Raw genomic sequence first — 20,651 nt, 5'->3', positions numbered from 1 at the left:
ACTTTGCGTCTTTCGCAGTGTCCAGTTTGCATGAGACGTAACGCAGTTGCATAGGAAGTCGTAAGTCGGAAGTAAGGTCATCTGTCAGCGACGGACCTTGTGTCGTAACTCAGCTTAAAGAGTCGCAATCACTTGTTACGTGTCCGGTACTCTGCAAGGTCTGCAGGTCATCGAAGGCCATGTTTCTTTTAGAACGATCAGAGTTTCTTCACCTGTTCCTGGTGCTATCTCGCTAACGCGGGAAACGGCGATCAAGTTTGAAAGCAAATTTGTAAGAAGGTTTTGGTGAACCACGCCTGATGCGCCCAGTTGGTAATATGCTTTTGATAAAGACTTCTTTAGCTTAAATAGTCGACCTGAATATTTTTCACTACTAGAAATAAATAGACTTCTTATATCACTAATGATAATTAATCTTAATTATTTTATTTCCCATTACTTCCAGACTGACCACTTCCTTACCCTCTGTCGGCAACCCTAACACAGCACCACCCACCATCTCCTAACCCTTATTACCTATCCCACCAGCAGCCTAGCTACCACTATCCTCACTTTTACTGTCTCTCTACCCACCAGTATCCTATCCAGAGCCACTTACCCCACTGACTCCTTCCTCCTGTGTCCATTTCAGACACGACTCACCACTTCTCTTTCCAGCAGCTCTCCATTCATCCATTCCAGTACGTCTCAAGTCACCCTTTCCAGTAGGTCCCACGTCACCCATTCCAGTACGTCTCAAGTCACTCTTTCAGTAGCTCTCCGTTTACCCATTCCAGTAGCTCTGAAGTCAACCTTTCCAGGAGCTCATAAGTCACCCCATTCCAGTGGCTCTCAAGTCGGTCACCCTTCCATGAGCTTTCAAGTCACCCTTTCCAGTAGGTCTCAAGTCACCCTTTCCAGTAGATCTCAAGTCACCCTTTCCAGCAGTTTTCAAGTCACCCTTTCCGTTAACTCTCAAGTCAGACCTTTCCAGTAGCTCTCAAGTCACCCTTCCAGTAGCTCTCAAGTCATGACTTCCTCACCAGTATCACACTAGCAAAGCCCAGACCCTTCCAAACCACCATCTCTTTTCCCACACTCCCTCAGGAAGCACCTCTTCCCTCCACACCACTACATAAACCTCCCACCTCTCTCCCTGACGCCTTCAGGCCGCGAACTCTGCTCACTACAGCTCAGCGTACTGCCTCCCGAACACAGATCTTCAACCTGTTGTCACCCTGTCTCCCACCAGCTCCCTTTCCACACCTTCTTTGCCCTCCATTTCCAGACCCTTAACCTCCCTACCCAAGATCATCCTACCAACAGCTTCCCTGTCGACCATCTCCTCATCCAGTGCCATAAAACCCGCATTATCCACACACACACACACACACACACACACACACAACGCTATCGCATCCACCACCACCCAGCCCAGTGATTCCCCAAGCCTGGCCTTCACATCGCAAAAGCTCACTGCCATGTCGTCCACAGGCAGAAGAGAGTCGGTGGAGTCGACGTGCAGTGAGAAGGAATTCCGCCGCCGGTACCAGGCCATCACGCACAGGATGGTCCACCGGAAGGCCTCCGTGGAGATGTACCGTCGCCTGGTGCAGGCCACCTTTCGTGAGTACCTCTCTGGGTGTCCTCAGCACACACTGACCACACCTTCCCTTCCTACCCACTGGAGGTGACTGAGTCATTCACCAGACTCAGGGATACTTATATAACGAGAACCCTCTAAGTGTTGTGCTATTCTCATGGCAGAACACATCAGTCTTTGATGCACGAGGTAACTGCAATACATAACGAATCAGTTTCACTTCCTTTGGATAACTCGTCACTTCAGTGTGTCCGCTGTTGTGAGGGTGTCGTCCCGTGTTGCTGGGAGACATTCCTTGTATCATTTACTTCAGCTGGTCCCTCCCTCACAACCCCTGCAGCTCGGCTTTCACGTGATGAGACTCGTCCACATCTCGTGTGTGTGATGCTGGGCATGAACCAACATCTTTAAGAGAGCTTTCAGTCCTAAAGAATAACTCTACAATCCTTATTTACATATGTGACGACCCATCATATTCTGTAGTTATAAGAGCCTAGGGTATGGTAAAGGCACTCTGTGTATTTGGCAACATATTGATGTAGGTAACGTCTTCTACATGGAGCCAGAATGTTCCAGCACGTGTTGATAATATCAAGCAACAATCCATCCTGCCTCTGGAGCTGGTGGATATGAGCGTTTTCCATCCATTGCATCCCCAGGGGGTAAGACGACTTGCCCCGAAGGGCTTTTGTGTGATGTTGGCAGAGTAGGAAGATAAAGACCTCTCTTGCTGGGTCCCTGTAACATGGTCAGGAAGACCTGTCCCTGGGAGGTTTTCGTGACACGTTCACACGACAGATAGAAAGGGATCCTGGTCTGAGGGGCTGCTGGGGGAACGCTAAGGAACGCCACAGGTAAGTCAGAGCAAACTTGACACACTTTACATAGCCAGTATTCTAATGGGCACTTCCACACTTTCCAGTCACTTGCAAGCATGTCTTACCGTCATTAATAAATGAATCAAGCATGAGCGTTAGGGATATACTTCGTCAGGAGAACTTATGCGATTTCAACGCACGTACTTGATAAAGAACGTCATCTGTTTATCAACAGTCGAAATTAGCACTTCTCTATACACCCATCATGCACATGTGTGCAAATACATGCAGGGAAAATCATTCTCAAGTCGTCCTAGTGTTATCTTTAAAGACCTGATCTCCCCTTTCTCCTGGAGGATGAGAATGACTTGTTTCCTTCCGAAATTCGTCATCCCTTTTGGCTTTCTTATTGTTCCTCCATTTTGACCTGCCTGTTTAAATCGGCGCACACCCTGATGTAGACCTCTCTTCTTTTAATTTTTCGCATTACTATGAAGGTATAATCTCTTTATTCATACGTCATTGGACATCTCTTTATTCATACGTCATTGGACATCTCTTTATTCATACGTCATGGGACATCTCTTTATTCATACGTCATTGGACATCTCTTTATTCATACGTCATTGGACATCTCTTTATTCATACGTCATGGGACATCTCTTTATTCATACGTCATGGGACATTTCTTTATTCATACGTCATTGGACATTTCTTTATTCATACGTCATGGGACATTTCTTTATTCATACGTCATGAGACATTTCTTTTTTTTTTTTTGCAAACATTTCCTGTGCTTGACGTAGGACGGCTGTAAATCCCATAGCTTTCCTGGACTGAAGAATTCCTTTCCAGTTTACTACATAAATGTAAATCTTTCCCACTGAGGCTAGGCTTCCCTGAATCTAATGTTGTATTGGCCGGCCTCTTCTATTTTTTTTTTTTGTCTCGCAAAATCCTTACTTATCCTACCGAAGGAGATCCTTTTATCGGCCTCCCACAGCGCTAATGAAGACAGCTTCGTCCACAGGATGGAAATCCTGGTCAAGAAGAAGTGTGATGTGTGAGAATACGGTCCCAGCTGGTCTACCGTCCTCCAGTGTGTATCAGTGTAGCTACATGGTATTTAAGTCTCAGTGTATTGGTAAGATGACTATATACTTCCGGGTTCGAATCCCAGAGCATCAAGGCCGACCATTTACGGATAAACCAATCAGTAGGAAATCATCCCCTCTTCTCTCTGTTGCCTCAGTTTACAGAGGGACTTGACAACTTTGGAAACTTCATACCTTGACCACCAAGCCACACAGAGGCCACACCTTCATCGTGCTCTACAGTGGGGTTCCCCAGGCAACTGTTCTTTCTCCATCTCTCTTCAGTTTCTTCTCTCATGACCTGTCTTCGCCTCCAGCTTACCACAAAGTGAAAGTCGACTCACATTGCAGACGACCTCACAGTGACATAGCATTACCATACACCACAGACGACTATAAACATACAGCAGTGTTATGCAAGAGCCTCTCTCTCTCTCTCTCTCTCTCTCTCTCTCTCTCTCTCTCTCTCTCTCTCTCTCTCTCTCTCTCGTCTGAACTCTGGACAGCACCCACGTCTGACTCACCATATCACAGGATCCCTCATGTGGCTACTGCACCCAAGACAAGAGATACCTATTCCTCGGCTAACCTTGCACTCTCACCTCTTGAAACCAAACAAACATTACAGTTCTTGACCAGGGTTTTCATCCTTTGGACGAAGCAGTCTTCATTAGCGCCGTGGGAGCCCAGTAGAAGAGGCCGGCCAATACAACATTAGAGCGAAGGAAGCCTGACCTCAGAGGGAAATATTCTGTAGCCAGTTTCGTCATTTTGGTTCTATTGGCCAAGCTGTTCTTACCAACGGATGATGCGGGAACATGTATGGCTCTGCCTTCATGGTAGCCAGTAACTTGTTGTTTGAGGATGGAAGGAGAGGCGGGGGGATAAGTTTACAGTTTAGTTTACCAAAGTGAGAGTCTGTGAGTTTACAAGGGAGCTCCTTGGCTATGGTTTACAAGGGAGCTCCCTGGCTATGGTTTACAGGGGAGGATATTTCAATAGCTGGAGCAGATTTGGTAAAACTTCATCACTAAAGTTTACATTTATGTGACACTGTGTCACATTTGAGATCAGACTAGTGGTGTAGCGTTCCTGGCCGTGACGCCTTCACGGGCCCGCCCAGGGTCGAACGCATAGGTTCCAATCCTGGTTAGCGGCAGTCGGTCCACAGTCAACCCAGCTCTTCATCCACCCTTAGGAGTTGGTCGTTGGAGCGGGTACCTGGCTCAGCTGCCAGAGCCGTCTCAGCTGACTTTATAAAAGGAAATGTCGGGTTTCTGTAGATTGACGAACTAGACGAATCGTATGACTTTTCAGCAAGAATAAACTTGGAATGTAATTCACCATTGGTCCAGACACGCTATAAACCCCCTGTTTTAAGAAATTGCCTGTTAGTATGACTTAGAAAATAAGAAAATACGGTTTAAGGATTTCAAAACCAGTGATGTATCATAATCAACAGCAATTATAGAGTAATGGTCTGGATTAGGGAGCGCTAAAAGCGCTCGAATCATAGCCGGATTCAGATGGCTGCATCTGTGGAGAGTCGGTCTGAGAGGTTAGGCGTCTACGGTCGAAGGCTTAAGCGACGAGGAGGAGGAGGCAGCCACCACCTCACTGAGGCGAAGACAATTTCGCTGTGGCATCTGACTGGTCTGCGGAGCCCCGCGTTGGTTGCCTCGCCAGCGAGATGAAGACTGAATTTCACGAATCCCTTCGACCATGCGAGGAAAATACACTGCCAGGAGGAAAAGTCGTCAGTATTTTCCATCCTTTTCTTCCCTCGTTCATGTGTGTGCTGCATCGCAAAAGGTGACCCACTATGCCCTTCTTTTTTTTTCTTAGCCAGATAATCACTTGGTTCTGGAATGACGACATCCAGAAAAACCACTGCAGGAGGACCTCCCTCCGTGTCTCGACTGACCCCACTCGTCTTCTTGTGAAAGACCTTACACTATGTCTCCTTTGACGTTCCCCTGATGTGTGGGGTGACCGACAGATTATTCACAAAATTCCCTGAAGCCACAGCTACTGACGCTGATGAAGACGTCTTGCCGAGATCCCTATATATATATATATATATATATATATATATATATAGAGATCCTTGGGGCTGGGGAGAAATTATACTTCTCACGTATTCCCTGCGTGTCGTAGAAGGCAACTAAAATGGGAAGGAGCGGGGAATGGAAATCCCCCGTTCCCATTTTTTAATTTTCCAAAAGAGGGAACAGAGAAGGGGGCCAAGTGAGGATACTCCCTCTAAGGCCCAGTCCTCTGTTCTTAACACTACTTCGCTAACGCGGGAAACGGTGAATAACTGTGGTAATTCTCTGACCGCAGGGGAAGAGCGCTTGTATTAGTTTGATCAGCTATGATCCATTGGATCTTTAAACCTACTTACTTGGATATATATATATATATATATATATATATATATATATATATATATATATATATATATATATATATATTCGGCACTCCTGCTCAAATCTATGACATCTTGAGCAAGTTCTGACTCTTCCCAAATCTTAAGTAAAATATCACAGGATATTGTGGCTATATGTTTCATAGAAGATATCAGTCTTAATATCTTTCACTCTGGTAATCTAAGAGGATTTTCAAACGCTTCAATATCATGTTATTGTCTTGGATCCAACTTACAGAAGGACTGACACACACACTCCTGCCCGTTGTTGATGCTAGATTACTTGACCACGTAATCTATGATACTGCTATCCTGTATTTGTCGATTTGTTGACCATCAATCCTCTTTATCTAAAAACTCTTATAATCTCAATCATTAGGTCAAGTCCCAGGTCACAGGGTCACATTATCAAAAGCCAGACTGCAAGGGCATTCGACCTGACCCCAATATTTACTCTGGCCATCTTCATGAAATCATCAGAATTATACTGACTTCTGGTGGTCGTATTGATGACTAGGCACTCGTATTTTTGTTAATACCATCAAAACTGTTGCTCGTTCTGACCTCCATTGTGCAGTTGATAATCATCGAAGATAAAATCACAGGTGGAGCCAATCTGATCACCCCAAATTCTCATAAATGTTTTGTCTATGTCGCCATTGTGAACACCAACAATAGATCGGTTTCTCTGACTGTCATTAAGGCATCTTGGCCCCCTGGTGGTCATGTATGGTCATGATTATATGAGGGAGGTCCCCTCTACGCCTCGTTGAACTGGCCTCATGATGACAATTCTAGTTTCACGGGAAGGACTTAAGTTTGTACTTGGATGGCCCGAGTAAGAAACCACACGAGGGACATGCAGCTCGTGTATGGCAAATGAGGAAGCTACCAGGGTCTGTGAGGGAGACCGATAAAAGACAGAGGAACACGAATATTAAAGTTATTCTAGGAGGTGATCGAAGGTCCTGGAAACAGGATGTTCCTCAGGCCTTGAACTCATACATTCCACCGTTGTTCATGACACTCGCCGCCCACACCTGGTCCAGCCCCCGTAGGAGAGTGGAAGAGCAACATGAGAGATGTGTTATTACATATCTACCGTTACTTCTCAACGCTGCTACTGTAGCAGGTCCTCTTTGTCTTCGCATATTGCTATATTTCGTTCCTTCATTTCAGGTTTTAATGACAGTATATCTATCTATCTATCTATCTATATATATATATATATATATATATATATATATATATATATATATATATATATATATATATATATATATATATATTCCTATGGGTCCACGGGGAAAATGAAACACGATAAGTTCCCGAGTGAACTTTCGTGTAATGATCACATCATCAGGGGAGACACAAGAGAGAAATGTAACAGTCAGTTGATATACAACGAAGAGACGTAGCTAGGACGCCAGTTGGTAAACAAGTGACTACCCAAAGGAGATCGAGTGCGTTCAAGTCTGGCAACATGCGTATCATAAGATAAATCAAGTGGATAACAACGGAACTCTCGACAAATCTTATCAGAAATAAAGCTATCCACTTTGTATAGACCTTCGCTAATATCTAATATTCATGTTACAATTCCTTGTGTATCTAATGATAGAAGATTCAATGATATTTCTCGTGGTACAAGAGTTAGAGTTAATAACTGAGATAGCATTACTCCAGTCAGTACAATGATCATAATTTTTAACATAATCAAACAAGGCATTTTATTCTTGTCCTGTTCTTATACTATATTCATGTTGCTTAAGTCTAACTGAAAGATCCTTTACCATTCTGCTCAACATAAAACTTATCATAATTCTTATATGGAACTCTATAAATGCACCCTGTGGAACTTTCTGGTGAGTTCCTGATTGAAATATTCTTTTTAGTATAGAAATTAGAAGACGCAAGGAAGGAGAACACCGTGACCACCCAAGATTAGTCAAGGAACAAAAAACGGCAGAGTTGACAATAGCGTTGCTGACCATGACGCATTCAGGGGTCGCTCGGGGTTGTCTTTCAACCTAGCTGTTCATCCTGCCCTGTGAGGCTGGTTTATAAAATGGATACGTGGCTAAGGCTAAGGCGTTATCACTGGCCACAAACCTCACACTCCAGACCTGATCAACCTGATGGCAGACGTACGATGATAAGATGACGAAGCCACAAATACAATTGCTAATAATTCATCCATTTCCTTATCAGGTTAGAGATTGCTGGCTGCCAGGGTGATATATTGTGAGAAAATATTCTGTTAAGCGGGATGGCTTTGCTAGCAACATGGGAAGTATGGAGGAGGGAGATGGCAAGACAGATGGTTATACCGCTAGATAATGCCATCCGCCGTTTAGGGTGTGGTGGGCAAGGAATGCCTAGGATCTACGGGTACCTACAACGAGCTCTTGCCATGATGGCAGGGGTAACACGTGATGGTGATGAGGGAGGGTGTGGTAGCCGTGGAAGGAGGAAGTGGATGGTGGTGGTGAGAAAGGGTGATAGGGCGTGGTGATGGTAAGGTAGGGTGCGGTAGCCTCCGCAGAAGTGAGTTAATATCTCTTAATTTACCAAGATATCCCTTTAGCATTAGAAAAAAAAAAAAGAATATTCACTTGAACTTATAATTTTTAATGTTTCCGTATCGCCTCTTCAGATCTACGGACACTGGTAACACCAATGTGTATTCGGAATAAGAGAGGTCCCAAGAGGGATCCTTGGAGAACGCTAATAGTTACCTGTCCCCGTTAGATCCAGACCATTTATACATATGTCTGTTTCCTGTCTCTCAGCCATACTTTAACCCAGTTCAGAGCTTCCCTTTGTGCCTCTATGTTCTAGATACTTATCTCCGAGTGGATCTCTAGCGAGTGCCTTACTTAAATCGTGGTGAATGAAGTCATACTTTCCATCGTCGACTCCCGGATGACAACAAGGGAGATGCCTCACCTCAAGTGAAGTAGGAGAAACTGTTGCTCTCAAGCCTCTCCTCTGAGCAGAGGGCAGCTGGCAACTCTCTCAAGGTACTGTGAGTCAGGTGGAGCCCGGCAGGGAGGGAACCCGTCACCCTCACCACTGTTCCTGACATGTGCCACACACAACACACAGACCCAGCCTCGACCACAGGCATGCTGGCTCTCTTCCTTGAACACCTCAAACCTACGATCCATGCAGAGCCCCTCAATCCATACTGGGTGGCAGGGACCAGTTCTGGATGTATTACGTGCACAGCATAGTCTCCCATGGAATACTGATATACAACGACCATTGCTTGTGACTGCCGTTTTCTTCGGGATGTATTTAATATACCAGCAGCATAGACATGTCACACACCTGCCCTTGTCCACTGTATACATACGTATTGCATAGAATATCTGTTCACCACGCGAATCCTTCAGTAATCATGATGAATATCGACTTTATAAGTCTTATGAAGAAGAATATCATCTAATACTTGCGTGTATTGATGAAGATCGACTCCATAGGTCTTGTAAAGAAGAATATCATCAAATATTACCGTGTTTTAAATCGCGATTTAACTCAAGTGTTTCATGTTACTTTACGTAGATATTCTCAGCATGGCATGGATTCTATGGGACAACAAACGTTGGAACGTTTGTTCCAGACCACAATAAACGTCTGAGACGTTTGTTCCACACCACAATAAACGTTTGAGACGTTTGTTCGAAACCCCTTAAAACGTTTGAGACGTTTGTCCCAGACCACAATAAACGTTTGGGACGTTTGTGCGAGACCACAATAAACGTTTGAGACGTTTGTTCAAGACCACGATAAACGTTTGGGACGTTTGTTCGAAACCACAGTAAACAAGTGAGACGTTTGTTCAATACCACAATAAGCGATTGGGACGTTTGTTCAAAACCAGTAAACATTTGGGACGTTTGTTCGAGAACATAATAAACGTTTGAGACGTTTGTTCGATACCTCAATCAACGTTTGAGGCGTGTGTTCGACCACAATCAATGTTTGGGACGTTTGTTCGAAACTACAACAAACGTTTGAAACGTTTGTTCGAGACCACAATCAACGTTTGAGACGTTTGTGCGAGACCACAATAAACGTTTGAGACGTGTGTTCCAGACCACAATAAACGTTTGGGACGCTTGTTCGAAACCTCAATAAACATTTGGGACGTTTGCACCAAACCACAACAAACGTTTGGGACGTTTGTTCGAAACCACAACAAACGTTTGGGACGTTTGTTCGAGACCACAACAAACGTTTTGTTTGTCCCGCTTTGTTGTGTCTGTGCCACGGTGGAGGTGTTAGGCGTCCCAGGGCGTTACCTGACGCACCTGGTCAGCCTGACCTGTACCTGGTGCTCAGCCTGACCTGTACCTGATGGTCAGCGACAGGTGCCTCTGGCCGTGAGGGAGGAGGAGCCGTAGATGTGGCCCTGTGACGTCATACCAGCAGCGCCACACCCAGGAAATGTGAGGGTGGCACACACACACACACACACACACACACACACACACACACACACACACACACACACACATACGCAACACACACACACACACACACACACACACACATACACACACACACACACACACACACACACACACACACACACACAACACACACACACACACACACCTACACACACATACACACACACACACACACACACACACACACACACACACACATACAGCCTCTCTCTCTCTCTCTCTCTCTCTCTCTCTCTCTCTCTCTCTCTCTCTCTCTCTCTCTCTCTCTCTCTCCGCGGTGACGGACTGGAGGTGGAGGAGAGAGAGAGAGAGAGAGAGAGAGAGAGAGAGAGAGAGAGAGAGAGAGAGAGAGAGAGAGAGAGAGCTTCGTCGGGCTGTGGAGGGGCCAATGCAGGGTGGCAGCCCGCATCCCTCAGTGTGGGGTTGTAATGGTTCAGGTCAGGTCAGGTCAGGTCAGGTCAGGTCAGGTCAAGCTAGGCCAGGTCGTCAGTGAGCGCTCACTCGGGGTTTCTTGGCTTCACTCACCATTGTACCGACCAACTGTAGTGAAAGCTCTTGTGACACTACGCAGCCTTTAAAAAACCCCGACGTAGCCTTTAAAGCCCCCGACGGAGCTTTTAAAGCCCTCGACGGAGCCTTGAAAGCCCCGGCGGAGCCTTGAAAGCCCCGACGGAGCCTTTAAAGCCCCCGACGTAGCCTTTAAAGCCCCCGACGTAGCCTTTAAAGCCCCGACGGAGCCTTTAAAACCCCCGACGGAGCCTTTAAAGCCCCCGACGGAGCCTTTAAAGTCCCGACGGAGCCTTTAAAGCCCCCGACTGAGCCTTGAAAGCCCCGGCGGAGCCTTTAAAGCCCCGACGGAGCCTTTAAAGCCCCCGACGTAGCCTTAAAACCCCCGACGCTGCCTTTAAAGCCTCCGACGTAGCCTTTAAAGCCCCGACGGAGCCTTTAAAGCCCCCGACGTAGCCTTTAAAGCCCCGACGCAGCCTTTAAAGCCCCCGACGCAGCCTTTAAAGCCCCCTAAGCAGCCTTTAAAGCCCCTGACGCAGCCTTTAGAACTCCCGACGCAGCCTTAAAAGCCCCGACGCAGCCTTTAAAGCCCCCTACGCAGCCTTTAAAGCCCCCTACGCAGCCTTTAAAGCCCCTGACGCAGCCTTTAGAATCCCCGACGAAGCCTTTAAAGCCCCCTACGCAGCCTTTAAAGCCCTCGAAATTCAGCCTTGTGCAGCGTTCTTGTACGACGCGCCCCACCGAGCAGACGTCCCGCAACGCCTTGTTGTTGTTGATGTTTACGTAAGCACAACGGTAACTGTTACAAACACGATAACATAACAGATCAAAGTTTTTAACATAACGCAACAGTAACAGAGACGGTAAAATGTAACACGGAACAAAGAACATCTGTTACAACAACGGGAATTGTTACAACGGGGAAAGGAGCCGCGATAATAACAGTAGCAGCAACAGATAAAACAAGAACAGGAACAGGAGGAAACAGTGGCATCAACGGAAACAACAGGAGAGGGCACAGCTTAGCTGTGGCAACATAGGTGATCCAGTAACAGCACAAGTAACAGTAACACAGCAACGGTTACAGTATGAACAACGGTAGCGGCAACAGTAACGCGGGTAACAGGAAGAAAAAACCACGAACAAACGGTAAGATGAACAAAGATAACAGAAATGACAACAGTAACGTGAGATACAGCAACAGTAAACACAACGGCAATAACAGTACCCAGCAAACAGCAGCAGCAACAGCAGCAACAGAACACAACCAGCTGTACACAAGAACAGCAGCAACAGAACACAACAGCAGCTGTACACAGCAACAACAGAACACAACAGCAGCTGTACACAGCAACAACAGAACACAACTGCAGCAGCTGTACACAGCAACAGCAGAACACAACAGCAGCTGTACACAGCAGCAACAGAGCACAACAGCAGCTGTACACAGCAACAACAGAACACAACAGCAGCAGCTGTACACAGCAACAGCAGAACACAACAGCAGCTGTACACAGCAACAACAGAACACAACAGCAGCAGCTGTACACAGCAACAGCAGAACACAACAGCAGCTGTACACAGCAACAGCAGAACACAACAGCAGCTGTACACAAGAACAGCAGCAACAGAACACAACAGCAGCTGTACACAGCAACAGAACACAACGGCAACTGTACACAGCAACAGAACACAACGGCAGCTGTACACAGCAACAGCAGAACACAACAGCAGCTGTACACAACAACAGCAGCAACAGAACACAACAGCAGCTGTACACAGCAACAGCAGCAACAGAACACAACGGCAGCTGTACACAGCAACAGAACACAACAACAGCTGTACACAGCAACAGAAGCACACAGCGGCGGGCGCCACCACCAGCTGTAACCCAAACACCGGAAGACGGTAAAATCATCATCATGAACAAAAACAACAAGAACAAGAGCATCGGCCACGTCATCGGTAAACAAAAACAGAGGGAACGGGGGAAGGAAGAAGAGAACAAAAACAGGCGCAACGGGAGGCGTCGGCGGCGGCGGCGGAGGAGGAGGAGAAGGAGGAGGAGGAGGCGTCTGCGGCGGCGGCGGCGGCGGAGGAGGAGGAGGAGGCGTTGGCGGCGGCGGCGGCGGCGGAGGAGGAGGAGGAGGAGGAGGCGTTGGCGGCGGCGGCGGCGGCGGCGGAGGAGGAGGAGGAGGAGGAGGTGGTATAGTAAGGTGTCGGCGCGCGTCCGTAACAGTACCAAGGTCGACGAGCCACACCCAGACCAAGGGCGCTGGGAGCCAGCCACCCGCCTCCCCCAGCGCACCGCATCCGCGACCCCTCTCAGGGACTCCTCCTCACAGCCCATCCAACCCTCTAGCCGCCGGGGGGAGGTCTAGCCTGGCCGGGCTAGGTGCGAGGACGTGGATAGGGTCAGACGAAGACCCTCTGTGACTCCCCGGTAGCGCAAGAGGGACTCTGTGGGGAGGATTGTGTGGTAGGGCTCTGTGGTGAGGATTGTGTGGTGGGGCTCTGTGGTGAGGATTGTGTGGTGGGGCTCTGTGGTGAGGATTGTGTGGTAGATCTCTGTGGTGAGGATTGTGTGGTGGGGCTCTGTGGTGAGGATTGTGTGGTGGGGCTCTGTGGTGAGGATTGTATGGTAGGGCTCTGTGGTGAGGATTGTATGGTAGGGCTCTGTGGTGAGGATTGTATGGTAGGGCTCTGTGGTGAGGATTGTATGGTAGGACTCTGTGGTGAGGACTGTATGGTAGGGCTCTGTGGTGAGGATTGTATGGTAGGGCTCTGTGGTGAGGATTGTATGGTAGGGCTCTGTGGTGAGGATTGTATGGTAGGGCTCTGTGGTGAGGATTGTATGGTAGGACTCTGTGGTGAGGATTGTATGGTAGGGCTCTGTGGTGAGGATTGTGTGGTAGGGCTCTGTGGTGAGGATTGTGTGGTAGGGCTCTGTGGTGAGGATTGTGTGGTAGGGCTCTGTGGTGAGGATTGTGTGGTAGGACTCTGTGGTGAGGATTGTGTGGTAGGGCTCTGTGGTGAGGATTGTATGGTAGGGTTCTGTGGTGAGGATTGTATGGTAGGGCTCTGTGGTGAGGATTGTGTGGTAGGGCTCTGTGGTGAGGATTGTATGGTAGGGCTCTGTGGTGAGGATTGTGTGGTAGGGCTCTGTGGTGAGGATTGTGTGGTAGGGCTCTGTGGTGAGGATTGTATGGTAGGGCTCTGTGGTGAGGATTGTGTGGTGAGGATTGTGTGGTAGGGCTCTGTGGTGAGGATTGTATGGTAGGGCTCTGTGGTGAGGATTGTGTGGTAGGGTTCTGTGGTGAGGATTGTATGGTAGGGCTCTGTGGTGAGGATTGTGTGGTAGGGCTCTGTGGTGAGGATTGTGTGGTAGGACTCTGTGGTGAGGATTGTGTGGTAGGGCTCTGTGGTGAGGATTGTATGGTAGGGCTCTGTGGTGAGGATTGTGTGGTAGGGCTCTGTGGTGAGGATTGTATGGTAGGGCTCTGTGGTGAGGATTGTGTGGTAGGGTTCTGTGGTGAGGATTGTATGGTAGGGCTCTGTGGTGAGGATTGTGTGGTAGGGTTCTGTGGTGAGGATTGTATGGTAGGGCTCTGTGGTGAGGATTGTGTGGTAGGGCTCTGTGGTGAGGATTGTGTGGTAGGGCTCTGTGGTGAGGATTGTGTGGTAGGGCTCTGTGGTGAGGATTGTGTGGTAGGGCTCTGTGGTGAGGATTGTGTGGTAGGGCTCTGTGGTGAGGATTGTATGGTAGGGCTCTGTGGTGAGGATTGTATGGTAGAGCTCTGTGGTGAGGATTGTGTGGTAGGGCTCTGTGGTGAGGATTGTGTGGTGGGGCTCTGTGGTAAGGATTGTATGGTAGGACTCTGTGGTGAGGATTATGTGGTGGGGCTCTGTGGTGAGGATTGTGTGGTAGGACTCTGTGGTAAGGATTGTATGGTAGGACTCTGTGGTGAGGATTGTGTGGTGGGGCTCTGTGGTGAGGATTGTGTGGTGGGGCTCTGTGGTGAGGATTGTGTGGTGGGGCTCTGTGGTGAGGATTGTGTGGTAGGACTCTGTGGTAAGGATTGTATGGTAGGACTCTGTAGTGAGGATTGTATGGTAGAGCTCTGTGGTGAGGATTGTGTGGTAGGACTCTGTGGTAAGGATTGTATGGTAGGACTCTGTGGTAAGGATTGTATGGTAGGGCTCTGTGGTGAGGATTGTATGGTGGGGCTCTGTGGTGAGGATTGTGTGGTAGGACTCTGTGGTAAGGATTGTATGGTAGGACTCTGTAGTGAGGATTGTATGGTAGAGCTCTGTGGTGAGGATTGTGTGGTAGGGCTCTGTGGTGAGGATTTTGTGGTAGGACTCTGTGGTGAGGATTGTATGGTAGGGCTCTGTGGTGAGGATTGTATGGTAGGGCTCTGTGGTGAGGATTGTATGGTAGGGCTCTGTGGTGAGGATTGTGTGGTAGGGCTCTGTGGTGAGGATTTTGTGGTAGGGCTCTGTGGTGAGGATTGTATGGTAGAGCTCTGTGGTGAGGATTGTGTGGTAGGGCTCTGTGGTGAGGATTTTGTGGTAGGGCTCTGTGGTGAGGATTGTATGGTTGGGCTCTGTGGTGAGGATTGTGTGGTAGGGCTCTGTGGTGAGGATTTTGTGGTAGGGCTCTGTGGTGAGGATTTTGTGGTAGGGCTCTGTGGTGAGGATTGTATGGTAGGGTTCTGTGGTGAGGATTGTATGGTAGAGCTCTGTGGTGAGGATTGTGTGGTAGGGCTCTGTGGTGAGGATTTTGTGGTAGGGCTCTGTGGTGAGGATTGTATGGTAGGGCTCTGTGGTGAGGATTGTGTGGTAGGGCTCTGTGGTGAGGATTGTATGGTAGGGCTCTGTGGTGAGGATTGTATGGTAGGACTCTGTGGTGAGGATTGTGTGGTAGGGCTCTGTGGTGAGGACTGTATGGTAGGGCTGTATGGTCGCTACCTGGTGAAGATGGTGTGGTAAGGTGTGGGACACTGGCTAGTCTAAGGAAGAACTAAACTGGTCAAGGTTATGTACTGGTGACCTTGTTGAGATGTGTGTGTGTGTGTGTGTGTGTGTGTGTGTGTGTGTGTGTGTGTGTGTGTGGCCGGCCAATCTTTTGTGTGGTTTGCTACCTTGAGGACAGTGTGGTGAGGACCAGGTGGTGTGAGGACTTCGAAATGAGGATTATGTGGTGAGTGTGTTGGTCAAGGACGAGGCCGGTGTGATGGTAGTTGCATGGTAATTGGTGTGTGTGTGTGTGTGTGTGTGTGTGGCGAGATCTATAACCTGCTGGTTTTGTGGATGAATTCTGTTCACCGAGAGCTGTGTGGTGACCCTCCCTTGTTACGTGCACTGTGTGGTGATGACTGTGTGTGGAGGTTTGATGGCTGAGGACAGCTTAATGAGTAGTATGAGGTATGTGTGGGAATTGTTTCAAGTGATAAGAGCCCTACGGTGAGGAATGAGTAGTGAGGGTTATGTGGTGAGGAGTGTGTTGTGGATGGGGAGACATCTTCTGTGAATATTGTGTGGTAACAACTGCTTGTCGAGGGCAAATGTACTGGATGTTTGTGTGGTAAGAGAAGCTGGATGAGGCCAATGGTATGTGGAGCAAAGACTGTGTGGTGTGGGTTGTGTGGTGAGGATTGTGTGGTGTGGGTTGTGTGGTGTGGGTTGTGTGGTGAGGATTGTGTGGTGAGGATTGTGTGGTGTGGGTTGTGTGGTGTGGGTTGTGTGGTGTGGATTGTGTGGTGTGGATTGTGTGGTGTGGGTTGTGTGGTGAGGATTGTGTGGTGTGGATTGTGTGGTGTGGGTTGTGTGGTGTGGGTTGTGTGGTTTGGGTTGTGTGGTGTGGGTTGTGTGGTGTGGGTTGTGTGGTGTGGGTTGTGTGGTGAGGATTGTGTGGTGTGGGTTGTGTGGTGTGGGTTGTGTGGTGAGGATTGTGTGGTGAGGATTGTGTGGTGTGGATTGTGTGGTGAGGATTGTGTGGTGAGGATTGTGTGGTGAGGATTGTGTGGTGTGGGTTGTGTGGTGTGTGGTTTGGGTTGTGTGGTGTGGATTGTGTGGTGTGGGTTGTGTGGTGTGGGTTGTGTGGTGAGGATTGTGTGGTGAGGATAGTGTGGTGAGGATTGTGTGGTGTGGGTTGTGTGGTGCGTGGTTTGGGTTGTGTGGTGTGGATTGTGTGGTGTGGATTGTGTGGTGTGGGTTGTGTGGTGTGGGTTGTGTGGTGAGGATTGTGTGGTGTGGGTTGTGTGGTTTGGGTTGTGTGGTGTGGGTTGTGTGGTGAGGATTGTGTGGTGAGGATTGTGTGGTGTGGATTGTGTGGTGAGGATTGTGTGGTGAGGATTGTGTGGTGAGAGCTGTGTGGTGTGGGTTGTGTGGTGTGGGTTGTGTGGTGTGGGTTGTGTGGTGAGGATTGTGTGGTGTGGGTTGTGTGGTGTGGGTTGTGTGGTGTGGGTTGTGTGGTGTGGGTTGTCTCTAAACCCCCACAGCTGAGTTAGGGATCAGGTTTCTTCTTGATCTCATCACTCAGACTCCTTGAGGACATGGCTCATGTCCCCTCCACAACCTGGTTGATCAAGTAAACTTGCAGATATTTGTCCACTCAGTTTGGAAATGTCTCCCACTGGATGGCTCGAAAGTCTCTGATATTTGCTAAAAGCGAAATTAAAGTGTTTCGGATCCCAGGTATTCGTACCGTTCGCTTATTTCATCTATGTTACCATTGGACTGTAGTGATAACCTTCCATTCCTGTCTTGTTAATAAGACATGACTTGCGAGTGTTGCTTACAGACGACTCCATCCTGGATTTCATCTCTAAATTCTGATGTACTGTCCAGAGTTCCGAGTCTAAATAACTGCAGTCATTTCCATCAGTTAGTCTGCGTTGGCCTGTGAATGATCTTTGCACAATTTCTAACTCAGTAATGGCGTCCAGCTTAAAAGATCAGCTTAGTGTACGAGAACAATTCAGTAGAGTCCAGCTTACCTTTAATGAGGGTGTGGGATGCAAATATTTTTTTCTGTCTTCTGTGGAAGCCAAGTCAACAGACATGACTGCTTCAAGATTTGCCAAAAAAAAGAAAGGTGGATGTTCGTTTGTGTCCGGTACTGTGTGAGTTATCATTGCTTATCTTCCCCTCATAACGATGCATTTTGTCTTAAATCCTTTATCAAACACAGTTGGTTATTTCCAGGGGCCCACTGGAGATCTCGACTGCTAAGTCTCCCAGCAGTTTTCTAGAACTGAGGTGACCAGACGTGTGTGTGTGTCGTCTGCAGTGGACGACTCGAGGCAGTGGTGTGTGTATGTGTGTGTGTGTGTGTGTATGTGTGTGTGGTTTACCGCAGATGGAAGAGGAACAGCAGAGGAGCAAGTGTAGTTCCCTGGGGGACAGCGTACCTGACCGTGACAGCGGTGAAGAGCAACGTGATGCCATCTATCTATCTCAAAAGCACATGACCATTCTACTCTCTTCATGGGTTTAGTCTCATTTTCTTTTCTTTTTTCTTTTTTTTTGTGTGTGCCTTTTTAAACACTGTGATACTGTAGCCACATCAGCCACAAGCTTAAGTCTCTGTTTATCGCATTAGTGTTATGTTTATCCTGCAGTGCCTCGACAGTCTTATCAGAGCATCCTGCAGTGCCTCGACAAACTCATCAGAGCATCCTGCAGTGCCTCTACAGTCTTATCAGAGCATCCTGTAGTGCTTCTACAGTCTTATCAAAGCATCCTGCAGTGCCTCTAGTCTTATCAGAGCATCCTGTAGTGCCTCCACAGTCTTATCAAAGCATCCTGCAGTGCCTCTAGTCTTATCAGAGCATCCTGCAGTGCCTCTAGTCTTATCAGAGCATCCTGCAGTGCCTCTAGTCTTATCAGAGCATCCTGCAGTGCCTCTAGTCTTATCAGAGCATCCTGCAGTGCCTCTAGTCTTATCAGAGCATCCTGCAGTGCCTCTAGTCTTATCAGAGCTTCCTGCAGTGCCTCTAGTCTTATCAGAGCATCCTGCAGTGCCTCTAGTCTTATCAGAGCATCCTGCAGTGCCTCTAGTCTTATCAGAGCATCCTGCAGTGCCTCTAGTCTTATCAGAGCATCCTGCAGTGCCTCTAGTCTTATCAGAGCATCCTGCAGTGCCTCTAGTCTTATCAGAGCATCCTGCAGTGCCTCTAGTCTTATCAGAGCAATGTAACACCTAAGAAGGGCATGTCTTTCCCCATCCTGAGTCGCGTTACATTGGGTTGTGCAAACTGGTCGAGTGTACGAGGTCGTCAGCGTGCATGGCCTCCCACCCTTTGTATGGCTTCAAGAGATCCATGTGTCACCTTCACATTCCCTGGCAAGCGCACCAGAACGCAAAGGCTCATTCCAGGAGATTTCCAGTTCGGATGGTGTTGATCTCTTCAGTTCAGAAGAATCACGGTTCCAGGGCCGTGGAGCAGAATGCCTAGGCTCTTGTAAATGGTCCTTTTGATGTCCAGCGGTGTGCTGGATGGAGGTTTACTCTTTAAAAGCTCAATTTATGGTGGTCATCTCTAGTGTACGGAACTCTTTTGATTCACACTCGTGCTTCGCTACCTCACTCAGTACCCTCCTGTGGACTCCTAGTGGCTTTAGCCAACCTGAGGGCCTTGATCTGAGCTCTGTATATGGAAATATCTCACTTACATTTCCAGGAATCATTCTTTGTCTCATCTTTCCAGCCTCCCGTCAGTCTCCTTCCAGTGCCTTTGATCGAATCGGTTTCGTTTTGCTCGCTGAACCGACTTGACGACTCTCCAGTCCGCCTCGATCTCCCTTCGATCTCCAGTCAGGGTGCCTTATACATGACTCTCCCGTCCATACCTGGAAGGCGGGTGGAACTCTCAAGAAGGCGGTAACACTGGGTTGTCTGGCGCGCATTAGCTCCATACCGGGCCAGACCCTGGCTCACGGGGGCGCGCTCTGGGCCGCCTTCATCTCTCTCTCTCTCTCTCTCTCTCTCTCTCTCTCTCTCTCTCTCTCTCTCTCTCTCTCTCTCTCTCTCTCGTGAGAGAGAGAGAGCAATATTTGCACAGCGGGTGATGGCCATTAACAGGGTTAGCTCTGTAATGCCCTGCCAGCACCCCATCAAAGGCTTTCTCGAAGATTATACGTTAGTGATGCATTTCCGGCTCATTCGCCGACTCGCTGTCCGGTATGTGCTTTATCAATATCTTTATCAGTTATGATAATACAATCGACTTGTTCGAGCGATTGATATTTCTCTCTCTCTCTCTCTCTCTCTCTCTCTCTCTCTCTCTCTCTCTCTCTCTCTCTCTCTCTCTCTCTCTCGTCAAGGATGTGGGAGTAAGGTGTCTGAGGTCTGTACACTAGGGAACAGTGTGGGGTTAAACCATGGGTTTTGATTAGTGTGTGATGAGCCTCCCTCGGTGGCGGGTGTGTTGTGAGGAGTAGGTTCTAAGGGCTGTGTTATGAGGCCTAGGCTCTGAGGGCTGTGTTGTGAGGACTAGGTTGTAAGGGCTGGGTTGTAAGGACCAGGTTCTGAGGGCTGTGTTATGAGGACTAGGTTTTAAGGGTTGTGTTGTGAGGACCAGGTTCTGAGGGCTGTGTTGTAAGGACAAGGTTCTGAGGGCTGTGTTATGAGGACTAGGTTGTATGGGCTGTATTGTGAGGATTAAGTTGTAAGGGCTCTGTTATGAGGACTAGGTTCTGAGGGCTGTGTTGTGAGGATCAGGTTCTAAGGGTTGTGTT

The 20,651-nt window shown here is 48.2% G+C and overlaps 1 protein-coding gene across 1 annotated transcript in view; it reads left to right on the top strand.

The window, feature by feature from the left end:
• LOC139745986 (uncharacterized) overlaps positions 1-20,651 on the top strand; it is a 318,309-nt gene that overhangs the window by 200,760 nt on the left and 96,898 nt on the right. Inside the window, exon 15 of the mRNA XM_071656747.1 lies at positions 1,474-1,605. Coding sequence (XP_071512848.1) covers positions 1,474-1,605 — 132 coding nt within the window. The remainder of the gene's footprint in view (positions 1-1,473; positions 1,606-20,651) is intronic.

This window comes from Panulirus ornatus, chromosome 63 (assembly GCF_036320965.1).
Source record: "Panulirus ornatus isolate Po-2019 chromosome 63, ASM3632096v1, whole genome shotgun sequence".
Lineage (NCBI taxonomy): Eukaryota > Metazoa > Arthropoda > Malacostraca > Decapoda > Palinuridae > Panulirus > Panulirus ornatus.
Note: the sequence above shows the minus strand (reverse complement) of the source record. Positions and strands in the feature narration are given on the sequence as shown.